Below are 22,484 nucleotides of genomic sequence, written 5' to 3' on the forward strand. Positions count from 1 at the left end.
CATTAGCTGATGAGGTCGTTAGTTAAATCATTACTCAGGAGAGTTATCCTGAATTAATCTCTATCACTGCTTTGAAGTTCATGGGTAACTTGGGTTTTTACTGCCTTGAAATTGAGGCCATGGAGATGAGCATAATCTTTAGAATGTGAACCAGGAGGGGCTTGGAGAACAATGTGCTAAAATATTATCATTTTGAAGGTGGATAGAGAACACAATTCTCCTTTCTGTAAATGAAGTTCTCTTGCAACACAAGTGTGTTCACAGCATGCCTGGGGGCATGAAAGACTGATTTTCTCTGGTAAATGCAGTTAAACTTTCTCTCTTGACACTGTTGGGATTAAAACCAATCCCTCCTGGCTTTTGTCTCCTCTGAATTTAAAACAGCTCTAGTATCTGTGTGATGTAGGTGACTTTTCCTAAGAGCTGGTCCTTTATTTCTGATCCTGCAGTGCAAATATGTCTTCATTACCAGAATCAAGAAATAGTAAGGAAGCAAGAAACTGTATCAGAGAACTAGAGGAAAATAAAGACAAATATAAAAAACAAGCATGTTCTGGATTTTTGGTTAAAAATTTAATAAAACATTATGCCAAGACTGAATCTCAGGTAGTTGTTCTTGATGAGTCCTCCAGATAATATCTGGTGACTCAAATAAGATCTTGCTGACTCCTGACATAAAGTATCAAAAAATTAATAGGAAATACACATCTTTTGCCTAATTCTAATTTCAGATATGCAACATATTTTAAGTCTGATGGTTTTGTGTTCACTTTTTGCTGTGTAATGTACAATTTAGATAAGCACCATTTGCACACTGTCATTGTTATCTTGAAATATTAAATGGTTTTGTAACTATTTTTACTTCCAAGTCCTCATTTAGGGGAAAAAAAAAAGTTACACAATTTCAGCTCAACCTAAACTTGTTTCTGAATTAAAGGCATGTCCTCATTCAGTCTCTTGGTGTGTTTGGCCTTGCTGCTTACACAGGGCCTGCTCATGATCCACTTAATGAAATCAGATTCATCTCCTGGCACTTTTCACAGCCTTGGAACAACCTCCTGCTTCCCCTTCCTCTTACCCACAGGGCAGGAGATGGGGTGTTTAATGCTGTGCTGTGTAATAGATATTCCTTACCCTAAACCTACATCTGCCTGTGTGATGGATTTAAATACAGCAACCAGAATTTCAAAAGCCCCAAAGGCTTGGGTTCTTCCTACCATGTTAAAAGATGGAAAATTAAAAATTGGTTGAGGTATTGCCAGAGTTGCAGTAGGCAAGAATTGACAGAATTGAGGTTATGCAGAATTCCTAAACTAAATGTTCACATGTATTAGAGAGGGTAATAAATTATGCAGCAATTATTCATGCAGCTGAGAATAAACTCAGTAGCCTGAGCAGGGAACTGTTGTTAATATCTTTCCTTAAAGAGGGGGAAAAGGTAACCAACTGTGTAAGCTGAAGTAAAAAAAGTACAAAATAGTGGCTTTTTGATTTGTAACTTCAATTTTAAGTAAGAATTAAATACAAGCTGCTCTAAGATTGAACAGTTCCTCTCACTTTAGAATGCCTGGCATGTTGCTGAAGGGATTGCACAAGGAAACTGTACTTCTCTAAAAACTGCACTTTCAGTAATGCCTTCGAAAATCAGGATTTTTTTTTTCTAGGAATCTCTGCAAATGTTACTTAATTCTGATTTTTAAGCAGCAGTAGACTTAGTTTTCATATATTTGTAATGGCTTGGGTTATAATCATTTTATTTGAGTGATGAGCATGGAACTGAAAACAGTTTATGAAATATTAGTGTTGTTAAGTTAGAATAGCTGCCTGCATGTCCTGTACAGCTCTGAAAATATAGAAGGACTTTTCTTTTGATGCAGATATGGCCTGTAGCTTAAATTCTTTTCACTACCAGCAAGGCAGGTGTTATTTCTGGATTTCCAAGTTCTCTATCACGAAACTGCTATTACTTCTGGATGAGTTTATTGCTGACAAAGCTGAAATGTTACTTGGAAAAAATTTCTCTTGTTATTTGTGCATTAAATCTTCCTGTTTTAGAAATTTTTCAGTAGTTTTAATAGGTTAATCATCTATCCCTCATAAAATCCATTTTCCCATTGTTGTATACTTCTGATATTTGGAAAAGCAATGTATTTATCCTTTGTAAACTATCACTGGTGAATATCTCATTTTTTGTGTTGAGGGCTTAGGGAGGTGACAGCTTAGACCCTGACAGGAAATCTGTGTATTTCCCAACCTTTCCAGTGAACCTTTCTGAGCTTGTTTTGGCTGTGCTTTTGACACTGCCCTCTTCCCTGCATTCCCATCCATATTTTACAGCTAATTGCCCACACAGGGAAGAGCAACAGCATGATTTGGCAAGAAAAACTTTTTTATTAGTGAGGCTCAGCTGTGTAGTAATATTGAGGTGATGAGATACATTAAACACCTCAAGAAATTGTAAGTTAGCTAAATTGTAGTGTTTTTCCTTTAGAGATTTGAGCCTGACAGTGCAAACAGTTTCCAGGCCATTTCTGTCCATTCATTCAGTCCATAACTTCATCAATTTGTTTATTATGGTGCTGTCATAGGAGACAGTGTTGAAAGTCTTGCTTAAGTTAAGAGAAATAACAACTCTTCATCTGCCAAGCTTGTATTTTAATCAGAGAAGTTCATTACATTGATCAGGCATGTTTTCCCTGTCATAAATCCTTGCTGACTATTTCCAATCACCTTATTGTTCTCATTTGTTTAGAAATTGCTTCCAGTGTAGTTACTTCCATCACTTTGTCAGTAATGGAGGGAAGGGTGACCAGTCTTAGTCATCCAGACCCACCCCTCTTCCAGTTCCATTTCCTCTCTTCCAGATGTCAGGAACCTCCCCCATTTGCCAGGGCAGTCTGTGAAATGATTTATACTTAAGAAACTTGCCCTGGCTGCAGAACATTGTTTTTCTGGAAGTGTGTACAGAGATAGAGGGGAAAAAAAAAAGGAGGAGAGGAGGTAGAAGAAAAGAAGCTTCAATGTAGAGAATTCAAAGTATTATTAAAAAAAAAAAAAAATCAGGACATAAACCAGGTGTATTGGGAATGATGTGGCACCCCTGGTGTCTGCCCTGGACTGATTTTATGCTGAAAGAAAGTGGAATTTGATATATTGGTCACTTAATGGGACTATGGCATGATTGCATGAGGGGGCAGGGAGTAAGATTTGATGACATGAAAGGTCCTTTGAGTCCTCTGTCTTGTGTCCTTATGAAACTTAACAAGCTGGATCAATAAAGTCTCACACTTAAAAATAAACAAAAAAATCAGCAGCTCAGCACATTCCCCTATCATTTCCTGTAATTCTGGCTCCCATGGTTTTCAAGACATCCACACTGCTGTGAGGGTTGTTCTTGTTTATTCCTGGGCAGTCATGTCAAAGGAGAAAAATTCCAGTAATCAAGGGTGCATCATATGCAAATGTACCACTTGAATGTATAGAATCTAAGATATTTTTCTTTGATTAATTTCTCAAAACAAATTGGAAATTTTTATCTCTTTCCTTTAGAAATTGATATTACAAATGACAGCTTTAGGAATTAAGCTGTTTGGAGGGATAAGGATACTTTTCCAAGGGAAAATGGTTCTACTTCTTTTTGCAAGTGGCAGAAAAAGGTGTGGCTGCTCCACCCTGGATAACCTGAAATATCCTGAATTACAGTTATGCAGTTCAGCCTTGAATGAAGTCAGCTGCACATCACTCTTCATTCTTTTAGATAGTGTATGTGATTTAATTCCTAGTTTGGAAAGTTTGTTTTAGAAATAATAAGATTATATTTATTTTCTCATTGAGGATGATGGACAAGAAACTTGAGCCTCAGTGTCATGTGTGCAGCTGGTGACAGTCCTCAGCCAGATTTACCAGGGAGAGCTGTGTCAGGCTTCCACCTGAGAGGTGGCTAATTTGTCTTGTTAATAGTGCAAGGAGTGGGGATCATTCAGTGCTTTATTTTAAACATACTAACAGTTGGCATTCTTCTTTAAAATAAAAAGGCAAGTTAGAGAGCTTTGGGACAAAATATAAAAGAAGAAAATCTTAAAAATTCTTAAAGGTTTATTTTTTTATGGAGGGGGGAAGGGACACTTTTGACAGACTGTTGAATCTGAACTACAGATTTTTGTTGGTACAGTATCAGAGGAATTGTAGTGGAACTTAGAGTTCTGTACTACATGCTGTCAAAAAATAAATAACTTGCAGTAATGTTTTGCTTGGAGTAGGATGCTTATGTACTCTGAGAAGATGTTTACCTGTTTTGGTGTCAAAGGAATATGAGCAAAAATGGTTCCTTGTGGTTTTTATGCCATTAAATATGAGTGGATATCCAGGACCTGGCAGTTTGCACTCAGCTAAGGCATTCCCCAAGTGAGGAAAGTTCACTGCACTCTATACAGCCACTTGGATGTTCTTGTGGCAAACTGGTGGTGGTTGTGCAGAAACAGCTGGAGGGATGTTGGCAAGGGTTATTCAAATGATGTATGTGGAGATGTGAATTAAAATTTTGTCTGGACTCTCAAAGTTACAAAACCGGGACATGATGTGATTGCACGTTTTAAAACTGTTTTTTAAGGATTTTTGGTAAGTGGGTAGGAGTTTCAGGATTATTTTTTACTTTTGTTGTAGCAGGTTTTTTTGGTTTGTAACATTTTTTGTATAGGCAAGGTAGGGAATGTGTGTCTGCTAAGAGTGATTGGAGAATTCATCTATCTTCTTTTACAGGAGAAAAAACAAATCCAAGAACAGAGCCAGCCTTGCACATGGAGGGCATTGTGCTATAATCAGGGCTTCTGGATATTGGGAATGAGATTCTGCTGCTCCTTTACAGCACAAAACCTTCAGTGGCAGTTACTGAGAGTGTCTTTTTCTGGTGCAGAATTATTTAAGGAGAAGATGAAATTTGGCAAACTAAAGCAGTCCAGTAATCATGGTTCCTAAATATGTATTCTTTAGACTGTTCTGCTGATGCCCATGATGCATTCACTGTTTTTATACAACTGTTCCACAGAAAGTGCAGCTTCTGTGAATTTCTGGAACCCCTTGCTGGAGTGTTGGAGTGTTAATACCCAGGGTCTTCATAGCAACAGCTATGGAGAAAAGGAAGGGTGGGGGTAACAGTGTGAGTAAAAGAAAGAATCTGACTATCAAGCTGGATCCTGTGTAGTTGGTTTATCCAAAATGTTAGTTATTAGTGTGTGTTTTGTTCTGCAAGACCTGGGAGTGGCTTGGGATCTTCTCCCAAAATACACATGAGCTTGTTTGAAGAGGAACATCACTGACTACAGTGAACCAAGAGGAAAAACATTGCAGGGTGAACTTTAATCAACTATTTTGTTGTAAGTTACGCCTAAAATGACCATAAAAAAGGATTATATGAGCTTTCCTTTAGTTTATTTTTATGTCCTTGACATATCTTAATGTATAGTTTGAATGCTCTCCTTGTGTCCTTAGCTCCTAACTTATTTGTGCAGGCTTTGTTTGCCTAGCAGAAGACTGGGAGAAGGAAGTAATAATAAAAAATGACACCTATGGCTCCCCCCTCCCCTATATTATTTTCAGAAGAAAATATTAATTTTAAGGTTTAAAATAAGAACATATTTAAGAAAATATCTCATCACCTTATGATAGCTGTGGTGTGTTTTGCAGGCAGTTTCTGTTGGGGTTGCTAATTGGTATATGAAAAACTGCAACAATTATTTTGTCAGGTATAAAGCTGATGTTCTTCAGGTTTTCATATGGAAACTTAGTAACAACAAAGTCTGTTCTTGTAGCAAGTACATTTTTCCTCACGACTTTACTCTGAAGAAGGGTCAGGATAACAGAAGAGGGCTTTTAAATGCCGGTGCTTCCAATAGTGGGCTGGAACTACACTTGAGATGGATATGAAACTTCTTAAATAATTCTTACATTGTTTAACTCTGGCACAAAGATGTTTCCAGATTGTATCTTTGTGCACTAATTATTCCTTTAAGAAGATCTTTGAAAGGTTTTTAAAGTTTTTAGTTTTTGTCCATTGAGATGACTTACTGAAATGGTTTCACATGGTTTGATTTTTTTTTTCCATGGCTATCTGGGAGAGTTATCTGTGATAACTCTTTTTCTGAAAGGTTTAATACAGAGAAATACTGGAACTGTACTTCCAGGATTAATAGACTTTATGTTGTGATTCACATTTTCTTCAGATGCCTTAGTGCAGCAAATTTTCATGGATTTGAAGAGAGATGAGCTAATATATCTGATCTCCACTACAGATCTCTTCTCTGTGCTGATCAGTGACTGGACCCAAGGGAATGGCCTGAAGTGTCAGGGGAGGTTTTGGTTGGATATTAGGAAAAGATTCATCACCCAGCTGTCAGGCATGTGGTGGGATTGTTTGGGTTGTGCTGGGCCAGGACTAGGACTCAATGATTCTTGGGGGTCCCTTCAAACTCAGGGTGTTTTATGATACTAAGGATATGTTAGGATGATACTAAGGCTTTTAGTCCCAGTAAAAAAATTATTTACGAGCGTTGAAATTCCTGCTGACTGTTCCCTCATCATCTATGTGCCCTCCAAGAGGTGGAGTAAAAAGTATTATTGTAACTTGAGGCTTTGTGATAGAGAAGGATGAGAGAGCCAAATGGTATTGAGGTGTTAGAGGTAGTGACTACCACTGAGGTTCTGGAAACATCAGTAACAAAATTATTGAGAGTTTTATACAGAACTTCTAAAAGTAGAGTATTAAGTAGGAATTTTAAGGACAGGAATCAGACTTTGTCTAATGGTCTGTGACTTTAAAACTTGAGGGGTGAAGGAATTCTGTGCTATCTCAAGGCAGATGTGACTTAAGTCATTCCTTGAAAATATTTATCTGATTGAAGTGACAGTTTCACATCATCTTCTGCTATTAAAAATTCTTACTATGTATTTATTTCAGGGCCCTTGAACTTTGCTACTCCCAGTTTAAGTTTATGATGCTGCTTCTTTATGTCTGTGTGGCAGGACAAGGTTTATATTCTTCCTCTGTTTATGCAGTCACTGATATTTTTTTGTCCTGATCTCATGTTCACTTAAAAGCTTTAGTACTGAGTCTTGAAATGCATCAAATGGGATTGTGAGAGCAGGACCAGAGGTTTTTTGGAAGCTGTGCTCTGCAGCTCAGAGCTGCACAAGAGATGAGCTCTTGGCCCTGTCAGATGCTGTTACATGCTGACAGTGTTGGCCCTGTGATGTTTGGTAAAGTAGGTCATTTGGGCTAACATCAGAAAAGGATTTTTGATTTTTTGAGGTTTTGTTTACCATCTGAAGACAGGATACTTATTTAACATCCCTTCCTCAGATCTGAAGAGGGGCTGCCCAAACATCTCTTTCCCATCTGTATCAGTTAGTTTTGGACATCTTGACCTTGCTTACTTTCATATTTGCATCAGCATTCTTGCACATCTGTTTTCAGCTTCACCAAAGCTTTTTGTGCTGAAGTTGTCAAGTCACTGGGTAAAGCTTACTACACTTAAAGCTCAGCTGAGTTTGGAGCTACAGATCAGAGGTTGCATTGGTGTGCTCATCAATTTACTGCTGTAAAAGGATGCAGAGAGGGATATGTGCTTCTTTTGACACACTGAATGCTGTTCCATCCTGTTTCACAGCTGGTTACCTCCACTAACTTGAGCTGCATTTGGTCGTGAGCTCCTGGAAGCCTTTTTTAAAACTAAGCAACAAGTTCTTGTGTTTCTGAGCTCTTTGATAGAACTCTGCAGGCATTTTCCTAGGTAAACAGAACTTGTTCAGCAGAACTGTGCAGTCTTGTGTAATTGGAGGAGCAAATGAGGCGCTTTAAGGTGGTGGATTTTGCATTGAATGAAAGATTTTGTGTTAGCTGAGTATGACCTTTGATTCCCTGTAACAGCATAAAATGACTGCCTGAGGAGTTGTTCCTTGCAAGTTTATTGCTGGTCTCATGAAGCAGTGATGTAGCTGAAGGCTCCTGAAAAGTGAATGTCCCTTCTTGGTACCAAAATAGGAAAAGGGGTTGATTAAAGTGAATAGGAATTGAATTTTTTGTGGCCTCTAGTACAGGTTCTCCTAAACAAAGCATCAAATTATTTTTTTGGAATTTTTTAATCCAAATTTTGCTAATTGCAGAAGGAAAGGGGGATTTGTGCCTATTTAACAATATTTTCTAATTTTTTTAAAATATGCTTTTCTTTGCTTGATAGCTCAAGCACTGTATTTGCTTGGTAATAGAGCAGGCTTAATGTTTGTGTTATAAAACTTTAAAAAGATGTTCTGTAAAAATTAATAATTAATTTTTAATTTTCTGCTTTCTTAGACTTGAAGGGTATCAGCACTGGCTTGTTGATCTATTCTGTGACTCTGGAATTTTAAACTTAAATAGCTCTTTGTTTTAGCCTGTAAGAGTTTGTATAAACAAAGGGATTTATATTATGTTCATCCTTCTCCAAGAAATATGATAGGAACTGTTCCACCAGTATGTTTTCATGTATAAATGGAATAATACTGCATTATTGTGAGGTCATGGATTACTGTTTTATTCAGTTTGTAATTGCTTTTAATAGGTTGGGAATCTGAGGAGTTGCTGGTGTTATATCTGTGGTTTATGTAACACTGGGAGTCAGTTTCAACTTTTTCCTAATAAGATGTTTGCAACTAAAAGTGTTTTGATGAGCTGCTGTTTTAACTTTGTATTTGGCATCTGGAGGAGAAGCAGGACAAGGAAGACACGTCCAGGTGACACCATTTCTGCTAAATAACTGGGCCCTATGTGGCTGCACAGCTTTCTTACTTTTTTTGTTTAATTGGTTCTTAGATGAGAGAGAAAACAGCCCAGATATGACGAGACACTGAAGAGATTTGCTGACCCATAAGCAACTTCATTTTCCTATATCCCTCTTAGAAGATGTGGCTAATTATTTCTAGGTTACCCTTTAATTGGTAAAGGTGGAGTTCAAGAAACATCTTTAAGGTCAACTGATGCACTCATGGATTTCTTCCAATGAACAAAAGTAATCCTCACAGAATGCAATTCCTTTAAACAGCATTAAAGGGCTGGGGTCCTTCCTCTTCAGATACCTTCTCTTGTATTTGCTTCATAAATGGAAGATTTTTGCCTTAAAAAGGGGGAGTTTTATAAGGTCAAGAAAGGTTCTGGTGACTATTTGGCTTGCTTTGTCTCACTCCTTCTAGTCACCCCACATCAGAGGCTGAAGATATGCAATGCAAGCTGGTAAGCCCAGTGAATCTGTCAGAAAACAAAATGATCAGATTTTATTTTGCAGTAAAATAAGGAATAGTATGTATAGGATTCACTTTTTTTCTTTCTTTTTTTACCTCTTCTCTCCAGGTCTCCATGAAGCAGATTTTAGCCTTAAGCAATGGAATAGTGAACGAACTTTTCAAAGATGTCTTGAGGATATAAATGGTTTTGTTGGGTGGATTTTTTTTTTGTAAATAGCCTAGAACAAGAAAAAACAGAGATTTTGAATCAGAGTCCTAAGGAAGGAATAATTTTAGAACTTTTTCAGCTTTCATGGCATTGACTTTATCCTTCTCTACAGTAAAGCCTTCAAAAAGCAAATGGAAGGAAGTGGGAGAAGATGAGCAGCTAAGTCCACCCACAAGGAAATCTGCTACAACTTTCATGCCTGAAAACTAATACAACCCATATGGGTTTAAAAAAATGGCTAGTCTTTATTTATGGAATAATAAAAATAAAGTTAACTTAGTGGCCCTTTTAACATCTGTTGTCTTAACAGCATAGGCTGGGAGGCTGCACTGCTGCCTGCTCTGCTGCACAGCATCACAGGATCCCTTGGGAAGGGGAGGTGTGGGAAACCTCATTAATGCTGCATTCCTACTCTCTCCCAACACCCTGATCTGTTTTGCTCCCCATCTCACTACTACCAAGAGGTTAAGAGCTGAAAATAAAACCAGTGAATTCTGTCAACTACTATTTTAAAATGTAGCTCAAATGATCATAAGGTTAAATAGGTGACCATGGTTCAGAAGGTCACAAAGTATTGTTTTAAAACTCTCTACTTTTTGGGAATACCCAAGATTATTCTACTGTTAAGCTCACCAAATGGGGAAATAGAACAATAAATTCAGTATTGGATTGACTTTTTGCCAGAAGAATGTCTTAAGCAGATATCCTCAGCAGTTTATATTCTAGAATGATTTTATGTAAGTAAAATCATTCTATTTCTTCTTCAGGAGAAAAGTGGCCTAATGTAGTCTATAGTATGGAATTAGAGTTTGCTCATATTGCAGAGTCTAAAAGGAATTCACAGAGGTGATGCTGCTTCTCAGTTGTGCTGAATCATTTCTGTTGAAAAACTGGGCTTGAATTTTTGAAGTAAAATACCATTTTCTTTCAGTTCTGCCTGTCAGAATGCTCATAGTTAAATAGAAAAGACAATGATAAATCATTATCTCTGGTGGTGGGATAATGCTGATGGAACTTCTCAGTCTCCAGACACCTCTGGATGTGATGGAGCCCATCACTCTATTCTTTGTGCCCTTTGGCAAAGGGTGTTCAGGAGGAAACTGAGCTAGAGAAGGTGTGGAGGAGTGGAAAAGGGCTGCTTGGAGGCAAGGATGATAAATTCAGAGACCAGGTACTCCAAAGTAGATGTCCAAAACAGCCATAGCAAACCAGAGTTTAGAATAAGGCAGAAGGCGGGAGTTGTTGTTTTGGATTTGTTATAATTAACAATATACCATTTTTCAGTAGTTCCTCTGAACAAAGATGATGTTTGACTGGCTAAGAGGAAACTTAGGGTAGATAATATTTTCCACCCTTAAATAATGCATACACCCAAAGAATAATTAGAATATTTAGGAAAAACTCACAGAAAGAACTAACTTGAGGGAATGAAGATGAACAAAGATAACAGTGCAGTTACAGTGTCTGGATAGTGTGTTTGGGGAATTCTGAATGCCAACATAGAAAAGCATATTAATTTGAATGCAGAAAATTGTCACTTGGTCAATAACCATGTTTTAATGTTTAGAACATTGATCAGTCACTCTCAGTTTATGGGTTATAATTGTCATGGTAGAAAGCATTTGTGGCTTTACAAAAAAATTCTGCACTTGTTCTGAGAGCAAACTCTGAAAACTTTCTTTATCAGCAACATGAATTCAATGAACTCTTCTTCCATCTCCTACAGGAATATGCAGATCTCCTTCAAAACAATGCCTTTGTTCTTTAGTTTCTCGTGATTATTAGAGTGATAAACAATTGCCCATGAAGTGGCTAAGACTATGAATTATTGACTCCAAAATAATAATGAGCATCACCATCATCCTCACAGAACGGTTTAGGTTGGAAGGGACCTTCAAGATGATGTACTTCCCACCCCCTGTTAAGGACATAGTCACCTTATACCAGCCCAGGCTTCTCAAAGCTCCACCCAGCCTGGTCTTGAACACTTACGGGGATGGTTATCCATGATCCATTCTCTGGATGTGTCTCACCATCCTCATAGGGAACAGTATCTTCCTAACACTTAATTTAAACACATATTCTTTCAGTTCAAAGCCAGTCTTCTTGTCCTATCATCATGTGCCCCACCAAAGTCTCTCCAGGCAGTGGAAGGGGCTCTAAGGTCTCTCTGGAGCCTTCTCCAGGGTAAACATTCTCCACTCTCTCATCCTGTCTCCAGAGCAGAGGTCCCTCCAGCCCTGATGCTGATGTCATTGCTGTGCTCTGGGCTGTCACTCTTGGTTTTTGTTATAACAAATGAATGGGTTGCTCTTTTCTCCTTTGCAGGAGATCTCAGTTGCTGTTCTGTTCATCTGGTTGCTGAGGTGTTGCAGAAGAACTGAAAAGCAAATTTCTTTTCTTCAACACTTCCATGGTACTGATCTGTCTGTTTTCTTCACAGTTTCTGAATCCTGAGTTTAGTGGGTTTCTCAAGGCAGTGGAACTTGGACAAATATTCCCTTTTTTGTTCTGACCAGGTCCCCTTCCTAACAAGGCTCCAACTTGCCAGCCAGTTTCATTAAAATTTGATGAATAGAGATATTAACTGATGTGGAAAAAATTAATTTAATAGCAGAGAGTTCCTAATGATGCCATTTACTGAGAGACAAACTGGTCAGTTCTGTGCTGGTGAGATCTCTGTGACACCCCCATGAGCTCTGGACATAACTGTGGAGGAAGCCAAAGTTTGCCACTTTATCTGATGGGCCTTTTAGATCTTTATTTTTGTTTGGATAAGCTTGAGTGGAAAAAATTAGACAACCTTATATGTCTCACAAGTGCAAAAACAAAACCCTTTTGTTTAACCCTTCGTTCCCCAAAGCTGTCTGATTTTTGAGGGTGACATCAATAGGAGACAGACTGTGCACTAAGGAAAATGTAAAAAAATCTTGATACAACTGAAAAAATGCTTCTGACTTTTTTTCCTTCCCTCTTGCTTTCCAAAAGCTGATGCTGATGAGCAGTAGTCTTTAAAAGCAGGCTGAAATTGAGCAACCAAAATCACAGTCACAGCAGAAAAGTCTTAACTTGAATTTCCTTGGGGCAAAATGCCATTTCTTAGCTGACCTTGGCCTGTCTGTTGTTATTGGGGTAGTCTGAGCTTTTTTCTGGTTATAATGTGTGCTTCAGGAAAATGGCCAGTTGCTTCTACATATTCTTAGTAAAAACTTCAGAATTCTTTTTTTTGTAATAGATATTTTTTAGGGTTTTCTTTTACAGCTGTTATCATCATCGCTTACACAGACTACTACGCAAATACTATCAGTGTGTGTCAGCAAATGCATCTTGCACAATAAGAACCAACCCTCCTGTTCCACAGCCCTAATTTCTGACAGATGTTTCTTACCTCAGTAAATTGTATAATCTGATTGGCATTACTTAAAACAGGTTACCTTACATAAATGCTACTCAGATACTTGATGAACAGTATTTATAAAATGTTGTAAATACTTTAAGTATACTGGAGATGTCTTTAACTTCCCAAGTTTGTTTATTTTAACTTTGTGCCTTGTCTGCTGCTCCATCCCTGCTTGCCTTCCTTCTTGCAACTTGGAATTTTGGGGTTTCTGAATAACCCCAGAACATAGATTTCATGCTTTTGGCCCATTTTTTTTTTCTTTTGTGTAAAAAAAGATTATCATGTTATTTGAAAGAAGAGATTGAGCATGTGTCTACTGTGTACTTCTTACAATAACAAATAGCGAGTATTTTTTTATAAAGCATCAAGGATGCACTTGGTTTAAGTGAAAAAATACATATTCAGAGTGTAAAATGCTGGATAGCTTCTAAAATTGAATTAAAAAAATTCTCATGCTATGAAGTACTGAGTTTTGTAGTCTAATACAAAAACAAGAAGGTATGTCCTTGAGAAGAATGAATATAATACTGGTATTATATGAGCAGGCAGTATCTCTTGACACTTGGATTGATAATCTGTATTAACCTCATCTGTTAGAAGTGTAAAGAATACAGAGAGTCCACACATTCTGTTTATTAAAACTCTCCTCAGCAGTGCACTTACCAGTTGATATTTAAAGGGTTTTGTTTTCATGAATAAAATTTAATTTAGATCTTCCCCTTTTTTCTTATTGATATTTTTAAATCTGCTTTTCCAGAAAACATTTTCTTTTTTATGGAAGAAACATATTTTAAAAAATATATTTTACACCCTAGAGCACAGATCAAACCAACTTAAGAAAAACTGAAGAAGTATCTGCAGTTTTCTTTTTCTAAGGAATCAAGTCTTGACTTGCTCAAGGTCACCATGGAATCCCATGGCAGAGCTGCATGTGTAAGAACAGTTTTCCTGCCCTGCCAGCTGCAGGGTGAACCAGAGAGGCACTGAGTCTGTCTGTGCCCCTTCTCTACCCACACAAACACGATAATTGGGGGGTTAAACATTTCTGTAGCATGTTTTGTTTTATTATTGAAGGTAAATATAATCGACCTTGTCGCTGGAAGTGTTTGTCTGTGTAGCACTGAGGGCTTGGAAAACTTTGTGGTGGGGGGAGGAAGGCACCCAGGCATGTCTTCAGTTCCCTTTGGCTTTCTTCAGCCCCAGAAAGAGCTTTGTGCCTGAGCAGTGATGCAGAACATCTGATGGGCCTGCTTGTGGCCTAATCTCTCTCTCTGATTTTTTTTTTTTTTCCAGTGAATATTTTTTCTCGTTTAAATAGAGAAGCAGACAATACTTAAATGCAGTTGCTGCTTCCTTTCTTCTTCTTTTTTATCAAGAATTTTGACATACACAGCTAATTCTGCAAGGCTAGTCAGTATATTCAGAAATGAGATGGCTGTAAAGAATGGTAATTAAACATATGCTGTAGACAAGTGCATGCTGCTACAAGTAGGCAGATAGGTTAAGTTGAAGGCTGCTGGCTTTAGATTAATTCCCTTTTGGTTCTAGTCTTGGATAAGCCTTACGCCTTACTGCTGAGGGCTGGGAGTGAGAAGAGATTATCGTGGAATATATAAAGAGCTTTAATGATAAGTGTGAGTCTTGTTCCTATTGATTTTAATACGTATTCGAGCTGAATCAGTTATTTATCATTTTTGTGAAACACTTTGCTGTGAGCAAAACAGATATTTATTTTATTTCCATATACACATTCTGCCTGGGTGTGTGATTATTATAAACATAGGCTTTTGCAGTGTTTGTACTCACCATTTTAAAAGAAAACTGTTTGTAAGCAGTTTTGATGTTAGGTGCTGCAAAGTTAGGAAGAAGCAAATGCTGTTCTGCATCTGGGGTGAATGTTTGAGGTGACCTTTGCCTTCTGATGAGAAGTCCATAAAGAAGCCCCGGGTTTAGAGGGGACTGGATGTGGCACTGATTAAGGACTGGATATTCATTCTTTAGGGCGAAGCAGGGTTCTTCCATCCATAATCTCGTGGAGTCAGGCAAGTGCTGATGGAGGGGGGGACCCCAGTTCCTGCTGAACTTCGGGGAAGTTCTCCAGCGCTTAGAGGGAAGTTCCCCAGCGCTTAGAGGGAAATTTTGCGCTTTTAGGGTGCCTGGCGCTTGTGTCGGTAAGCGGACACAGCAAAATGTGTAAAAGCGATGGCAAAACGCGGGTGCGGCCGGGGAAGGGGCGGTGCAGGGCAGCGGGAACATCGGCGGCGGCGAAGCGAGGCCGCTCCGCAGGCGGGCAGGGCGGCATTTCCAGCGCTCTGGCTTTGCGCAGAGGGTGAACCGGAGCCTGCCGGGCGCGGGCAGCAGACGGGGATTAGCATATTAATGGCAGCCGGGTAATCGCCTCCCGCCCCTGCCCGCCCTCCTCCGCAGGGCTCACTCCGCCTCGGCACCGCTCCCGGGGAAGAGGAGGAGGAGGACGAGGAGGTGGATGATGCTCCGGGGCGGGGGGAGATGAGGCAGCGGCGCGGCTTCCCCGCTGCGGAGCGCGCCGGAGCCCCGGGCGGGCCGGGGGACCGCGCTCCCCCCGCCGCCAGGTGAAGCCGCACCGCCCCGGGGAGGGACGGGGCTCCCTCCTCTCGCCGGGATCCGGCACGTCCAGGCGGCTCCAGCCTCCCCCCGCGGGAGCCCGGAGCGCTGAATCGGGACATTGTGTGCCGGGCTGGCCGGCAGCGAGCTCGCTCTGTGTATGTGGCTGCTGGAGGTGGCCGGGCAGCAGCCCCCGAGGCGGGCAGGTGCGGGCTGCATGGAGAAAAGCGGCTGCAGCCCGTTCCCCATGTGCTGGGCTAAAGGTACTCCGACCTTTTATTTGTATGTGAGTGCGTGTGTATGGATGCATGTGTGTATATCTGTATGTATTTCCCTCTTAATTTAACGTTTTACCACCTGTGGTTCTATGGGTTTTTTCCTGTCAGAGCCAGGCTAGAAAATAAAATATTCTGGTCATGCGCTTGCAGTGCGGAGCTGCCCCTCTGCAGGAGATGCTTCACCTGACAGCTGGGATGCTTCGGGATTTTTTATTTTTTTCTCCCTCTGCCTTTAAGAGCGATTTGAAATGAAAAGAGCGTTTGAGCTGTTTGGTTTGTACTTGCACCGATGTGAGGATCTGACGGCTTTGTTTGTGATCTTTGTATGTTTGAAGCCACTGCGAGGGTGATTCTGCTTTCAGTCACCTTTTAGAAGAAGTAGTTTGTAAGTGTCTGATCTTGATCGTCGGGAGCCTTTACGGTGCAAGACACATCTTTTTCCTTGATGTCTCCGAATTTGCCACCCCTATTATCTACCCCAAAACTGAGACAATCAGTAGCCACAGAGTGTGAATTTATTATAATGAGAGGGTTGGACTTGAAATTGAGGCTTAACAATAGTTAGATGGACATGGGAAAGTCATTCCCGTGGTAATCTTAATTTGCACCCCGAGACATTAATATTTACCGTATTATCATCTGGACGTTGTTTGTATATTGGAGTTGGGGATGTGAGTGTACAGGGATTAAGGTTGAAATTCTGTTAGTAGCCCAGGAATCAAATCTTCCTTAGATGGAAAACAACTGTAAAAAGTTGAGTGTTGCTGGTTGTAAGCATAACTTTCCTCGTGCTTGCTTTCATTTCAACGTACTTTCTTTTTTGGAAGAGAAACTGGCAGTGAAGTATTGCGTCACCGTGATCTTGGATCACGGACAGCCAGTTACTTCAGAAGTTCAGGGCAAACGTAAAAACAACATTAAATTTATTTACAGTTTTTATTGTTTAGTGATTAGGAGGATGCACGAAGAAACATTTAACACTGTCTTTGTCTTGAAATACTCAAACTAAACTAGTCTTTGCCACACATTGTAGTAGCGCATAAGAGTAGAAACGACTTAGAAATGGGAGAAGTTGGAACACCACACCCTGAAGTGCAGAACCTGTCAGCTCTCTGGGTAATAATAGTTAGTAAACAATGAGTACCGGTGGCTGGAAACAAAGCTAAAACAGTGTCCTTTGGTTTAGTAAAACTTGTTTACCGTGAAGGTAACAACAATGCCAGATCTGTGTGCCATAAATTGGATAACAAAAGTATTAGTTTAAATTGGGATTTATCTTCTTGGACTATTGCGAGGGTCAGGATGAATGTGCTGCTCAGAAAGTAACTTTTAAAAGTAGGGAAGAAGACTCTTCTGAAAGCAAAAGCAAGTTTTTGCCATCTGCTGTTCAGGCTGGTTAGTATTGAGGTATCAATGTCTCCCCCTTACTCCAGTCCCATAGGATGCCCCTAGCAGGGCTGGGAATGGCTGCATTGGGCCAGGATAAAAGGTATTGATTCCCCCCCAGCCATTCCAGCAACTAAAATGAATGAAAAACGATCCCACCTCTTCCTCTGGTCCCCTGTGTTCTCAGAACATGACTTCAGGGAAGATTGCTTGTCCACTCCCTCTGCCCCAAAATGCAGAGAGCAGCCCTGTAATCTCCTGTTTTTCCTGTTGGGGGGAGAAGGGGAACACCAGGAGTTGCGTAAGAGGACAAAGGCGCCAGGATCTTCACAGCTGCCAATTGCGGTGATTTCTAGAAAAAGCTTCATCGCAGCCTCCCCAAAAAAATAGGACAGATGAGAAATAGCTTGAGCTATATTTGTCATTGAATGGTGGCCATGCTTTAGTCGATGATTACTTTGTGTACTGTTCACCGGCTTAACCTTAGGGAAATGAGACGGATCTGGCCTACTTTGATAAGGGCTGTGAGATATCTGCAGTCCAAGAAAGGTAATATATTAATGAGAGAACCATTTAGTTCTGATGTCTTTATTCTGACTCTTTAGTTTTTCTGTTAAAGCTTAAGATTACCTGTACCAAAAACTGATAAAACTTCTAAGCATTTTAAAATGTCTTAAAATGGGATCTTGATGTTTATTATCCATAACTTCTTTCTAAGTGCTCTGTTCTCTTTTGAATGGGACAGATGAAGCTTTGATTGTACCAGGTGTGATCTCAGCAAATGTTTGTTCTTTGAAAATGCTTTGAAATATTTCAGTGCCTATATTCATACAGAGCTTCCACTTTTTTTTTAGCGTTCTTAAATCTGAAATCGTCAAATCTTCTTAGCGATAGCGTGGGATGACCTAATTGCAGCCAATTCAGTGGCTCTGTCTGTAGGACTGCAGCAGAGAATAAGATATTTGCTTGCTTTAGAAAGTATTTGTGTAAATGTGTGTTGTTGCTTTTTTTGCCTCCTCTTCACATTTAAATCTAATCTGTGTTACTGAATTGAATAATTTAGTCTGGATCTGCACACTCCAGATATGAGGGTATTCTAATGGGTGAATGAAGAGAAAGTGTGTATTTTGTTGCTGGGATATTTCTTCTCAATAAGTCTATTACTTTAGTCAGGATAGGAATAAGATAATTTTTGTCTGCTTCCTCCCTCCCATTAAGTAATTTGAAACTTAAAATGTCAGGTCTTGTGGATTAATTATCCTGATGCTCATTTACAACTTCAGGGGATGCTGAAGCAGGTGTCTTGATCCCTGAGCATCACCCCTCCTTTCCCAGCTAAGTGCTGAAACTTTGTGCTGCTATCAAACAGGGATGCTTCCTTTGTGCCTGTAACAGCAGACTGGAAAGTAGTCATGGATCATTAAAAACTTTTCACTAACATCTCTGCACTTTGTTAAGATCATTAAGAGTATAATGTATTGTACTTTGACTTAGATACTTTTGCTGGTGAACTTTTTTCTTGTGTTTCCTGTGAATTTCTGCCATTTTAACCTTAACAGAATAACTGGGTGAAAGCAGTGTAAACGTGACAGTCAAGAGTAGTTGGGCAACTCTGCTGTAGGTCTGTGAATTATCCACCCCAAGGAGGAGGAAGTTTCTTGAATATCTTTCATGTGAAGAGCTCTGTTTAGTCATTTATGAACAATCAGTTGATGTAGTTCAGTGTGTGCCATGTGAGTTGTTAGTGCAAGGTGGTCACAGTCCTTGAACTCTGCCCTTCAAACTAACATGGAAAGTCTATACTGGCTTAATATAATGAAGCCAAATTCAGTCAAAAACATTTTCTTGATTAAAATAAATTTTTAAAAAATTAACCTGTGTTGTGAAATATATTTAATCTACTGGGAAAGAGTTTTGCCCTATTGCAAATGTTGCAATAGTTTTTCAAAGGGCGAAGGAGTTCTAAGTTAAATGTTGTGGGTGTGTTTTTTGGTGAACCCTTTTGATTCAGGGGATGTGTTCAGATGGGACCTCCTGGTCATGTGTTGAGTATCAGCAAGACAGTTGGATGAGTTCAGAGCTGTTTCTCCTTCATCTCCATGTCATAAATCTCTGCTGTTTTGCTAACAGAGTGATAACTTCCAATCAACCAGGTTTTTAGGTGATCGCTGAGAGGAACACAGTCATAGAAAATGGAATAAGGGAAATTGCTGATACTGCTGATACTCTGAACCAAGATATTGTAATTCTTTGACACAGACATTGTAAATGTAACATGGAAATATAATTGTTTCCTGTGCATCAGAAAGGAAAAAAAACATTCTGCTTGTATGAGTGTTCTGCTGCATCTTCTCAGTGAACTTCAGTTGAAGTGACTATAGGGAAGCACCTGCTCTTGCATTTTTTTCATTGATCTGTAGGTGTAGTTTAGGAGTGATATTAGGTTCTTTTTCCTTGGTGTCTGAGGGCATTACATATAGGAAAAGTCTGGTCTGTCATTTAACAGTATGTTGTTAATAACTCAATGGGCTACACTGGCCATTTCATTCCAAATGATAATCTCGCCTAAACTTTTGTTAAACTTAATAATAGCTTTCTATCTTCTTGAGCTGTGAGACTTGCAAACTGTAAAAAATATCTCTTCAATTCCTAGGGTTTTTTTTGGAGGTTTTTGTAGAAAGAAGAAAATAATGTTAATCTCATCAAACCACTAATTTTCAAAGGCAATTGAAAAAAAGTTCATAGAATACAGAATGTTTGGTCTGGAAGGGACCTTAAAGCTTTATCATCTGTATAGTTCAGCTCCCCTGTCATGGGCAGGGACACCTTCCACTAGACTGGATTGCTCAGAGTATCATATTCCTGATATGCCTGTATATATTTAAAGGTGGAAAATAATCTGGAAAAGCAAGGGGGGTTCTCCCCTTCAGTGTTACAGCACAGCGTGTGGCAGCTCAATATTCTTAAAAATACAGGAACTCCGCAGCTCCGGGAGTCTGCTGCATTCCCACTGGGGTGATTGTTCCGTATTCAAAGACGACTGGAATGGAAGATGGAGCTTGAGATATTTCTACAAGAAAGGAAAGTGATTGTTTTAAGGGCTGGGGGAGCATTTGGCAGTCCCTGGGTAATGGAGATGTGTGATCTTATCAATTGTAGCACCTGGTAATGAGCCAGCCAACCAGCTTGGAATTAAATTCTGAGCTGCCTGGAAAAAAACCTAAAACTTCAGTAAGGAGAAATGTTACAAAAATGTTACAAATATACTTTTAAAGAAGCATTAGAAAACAGACCTAAGAGCAAAGTGTGGAACTTAGCACCCAAGTGAATGTTTCATTGTTGGAAATAATGCATTAAGCAGAAAAGTTAACCAGGAGTTTATAGCCCTAATCGCTTTCTTAATCAGTTTATAGTTGAAATTTCTTTATCACAAGTCCCATTGTGTGTTTGTGTATATTTATTTTCTGTGTGTAAAATGCATCTACCCAGTTAGCCTGGCAACACTTGTAGTATCTCAACGTTGCATGGCAAAGATGATCTCTTACCTGTTTTATGTATTTTTAGCAAATGCAATTCATTGGGCAGTGTCTCTTTTGGGAGCTTTCATTGGTAGGGCTATGGTACTGAAATTAGCTTTTGTGACTGGTGTTATATTTGTAAGAAATGAATTAGGTTGTCTCAGTCCTTCACTTGCTGTAGTATTGCTGAAATAGAATAGTTGCAAATCCATGTATTGTAAAAATTTTGATGTGCCAGCAAAGAGTATGTACTTTTCATTAATTGTCTGGAAAAAAACCCTCACCAATATTTCTAAGTTCATGACCTGATATAGATTTGTTCATAGAATTATTAGAAACTGGAGACATTATAGATTAATATGCACTATAACAATACAACAGGGAAGCATGTACAAGCTACTGAATTCTATAACCCAGCACAACAAACAAAAGGCAGACATAAGGAAATATCTTTGTAAATATTACATTAAAAGGAGCTTAAGTACAGGACATCATAAATATATTTGATTAGAGGAGTTATAAACTATTGTATAATTCATGAAGATTTTATCATCGTGCAAAAGCAGCGAGATCCCTGCAATATCTCCTGTTGAATCCATGTTGAGAACTGCCAGTGCCACTTTTCCCTGGTGGGTTATCAAGGACAGGGGTTGCTGGGGTATGGAGGTCATTGAGAGGTTGCTCAACTGTGGAGGGAACTGGTGGTTGCCCAGCACTGGGTGATTCAGTGTTTATTGGCATACAGAAAGAGGGCAGGATTGTCCTCTTCTGATATTTAATGTAGCTTAGCATAGATATTAAGAAAAGCATTTGTGTGTATTTAATCCTGCTGAGTCATTTCATTGAAAATAACCTGTAAACAAGCTCTCTTTTTTCATTTATTTGTTTGATAACTGAGGTTTGTTACTTTGCCAGAAGGGAGATTGCTTAGTCCCCAAGTGCTGTCGCTGCTTTCTGAAGTAGTGTTTCTCCTGCCAATGATTTCAGATCCATAACAGCAAGCACCAGGGGTTTGTGCTTTCTATTTCAATTGGAATCTGCAAATGAAGTATTGTCCCTTGCTTTACCAAGGGGAAACAGCTTTTTCCATGGCCTAAGTTTTCTCATCTTGAGTAAATACAGGAGTAAAATTAAAATCTGTGTGTGCTTCAGTTCTGCCATGACTTGGGACAGTGGCTCACAGCAGCTGAGCACTGTCCTGTGTAGGGTCACATCAACAGGTGATGAGTGGAATGAACTCAAGTGTGGCATTTTGAGACTGAAAGCTGAACTTTTTACTTCAGTTGGTTATGCTGTAGAGCTAGAAGTAAAACCAGATTTCCTCATTGAACAATACCTGTTGATGAGGGAAAATTATTCACTTCATTGCCAGTATTTGGTCATGGATTCTCACATCGTTTGAGTTTTCTCCTTTAGCATCCCTATAAAGGTCATTGAAGCAAGGAACATTTTCATCATAAGTGATGGCAGGGTGAGTAATGGTCTGTGGTCCTGTTACAGCTTTATTTCTGGGAAGGAGAGTAAGGGGCAATAGGGTTTAAACTCTCCTCACAACCTTTCTGCTAATATGTTTACAGCTCAGCAGTGATCTGTTCTTGCTGGTATGGAGAGAGAGTAGGAATCATGTTCCTGAAATCTCAGTGTGTTCAGCTCAAAGGCAGTTTTGTCTTGGCTGTGTCACAATGGTTGGTCAAGATAATCTGAAGAATTGCAACAAAGATACTTTGGAGTAGAGCAACCTTTTCAATTTGATCCTGACAAATGATTCCCATGCAACAAATTGCATTGCCAGGTACTTGAACAGCAGCTTTTTGTCCATTGAGGTGTTTGATTGCAGCAGA

At 39.4% G+C, this 22,484-nt stretch overlaps 1 protein-coding gene across 11 annotated transcripts in view; it reads left to right on the forward strand.

Annotated features, from left to right (window-relative positions):
* PTK2 (protein tyrosine kinase 2) overlaps nucleotides 1-22,484 on the forward strand; it is a 188,169-nt gene that overhangs the window by 42,693 nt on the left and 122,992 nt on the right. The window contains exon 1 of one of the 11 annotated variants that reach the window (XM_079302177.1): nucleotides 15,231-15,724. The exons of 6 other annotated variants lie outside the window; for them this stretch is intronic. In XM_079302177.1, coding sequence (XP_079158303.1) covers nucleotides 15,622-15,724 — 103 coding nt within the window. In that variant the 5' untranslated portion in view covers nucleotides 15,231-15,621. Of the gene's footprint in view, nucleotides 1-15,230; nucleotides 15,725-17,555; nucleotides 17,675-22,484 lie in introns of those variants that run through there. 4 more of the 11 variants (XM_079302182.1, XM_079302183.1, XM_079302184.1 and 1 more) reach the window with 4 other exon arrangements.

Source organism: Erithacus rubecula, assembly GCF_903797595.1.
Source record: "Erithacus rubecula genome assembly, chromosome: 3".
Taxonomy (NCBI): Eukaryota; Metazoa; Chordata; class Aves; order Passeriformes; family Muscicapidae; genus Erithacus; species Erithacus rubecula.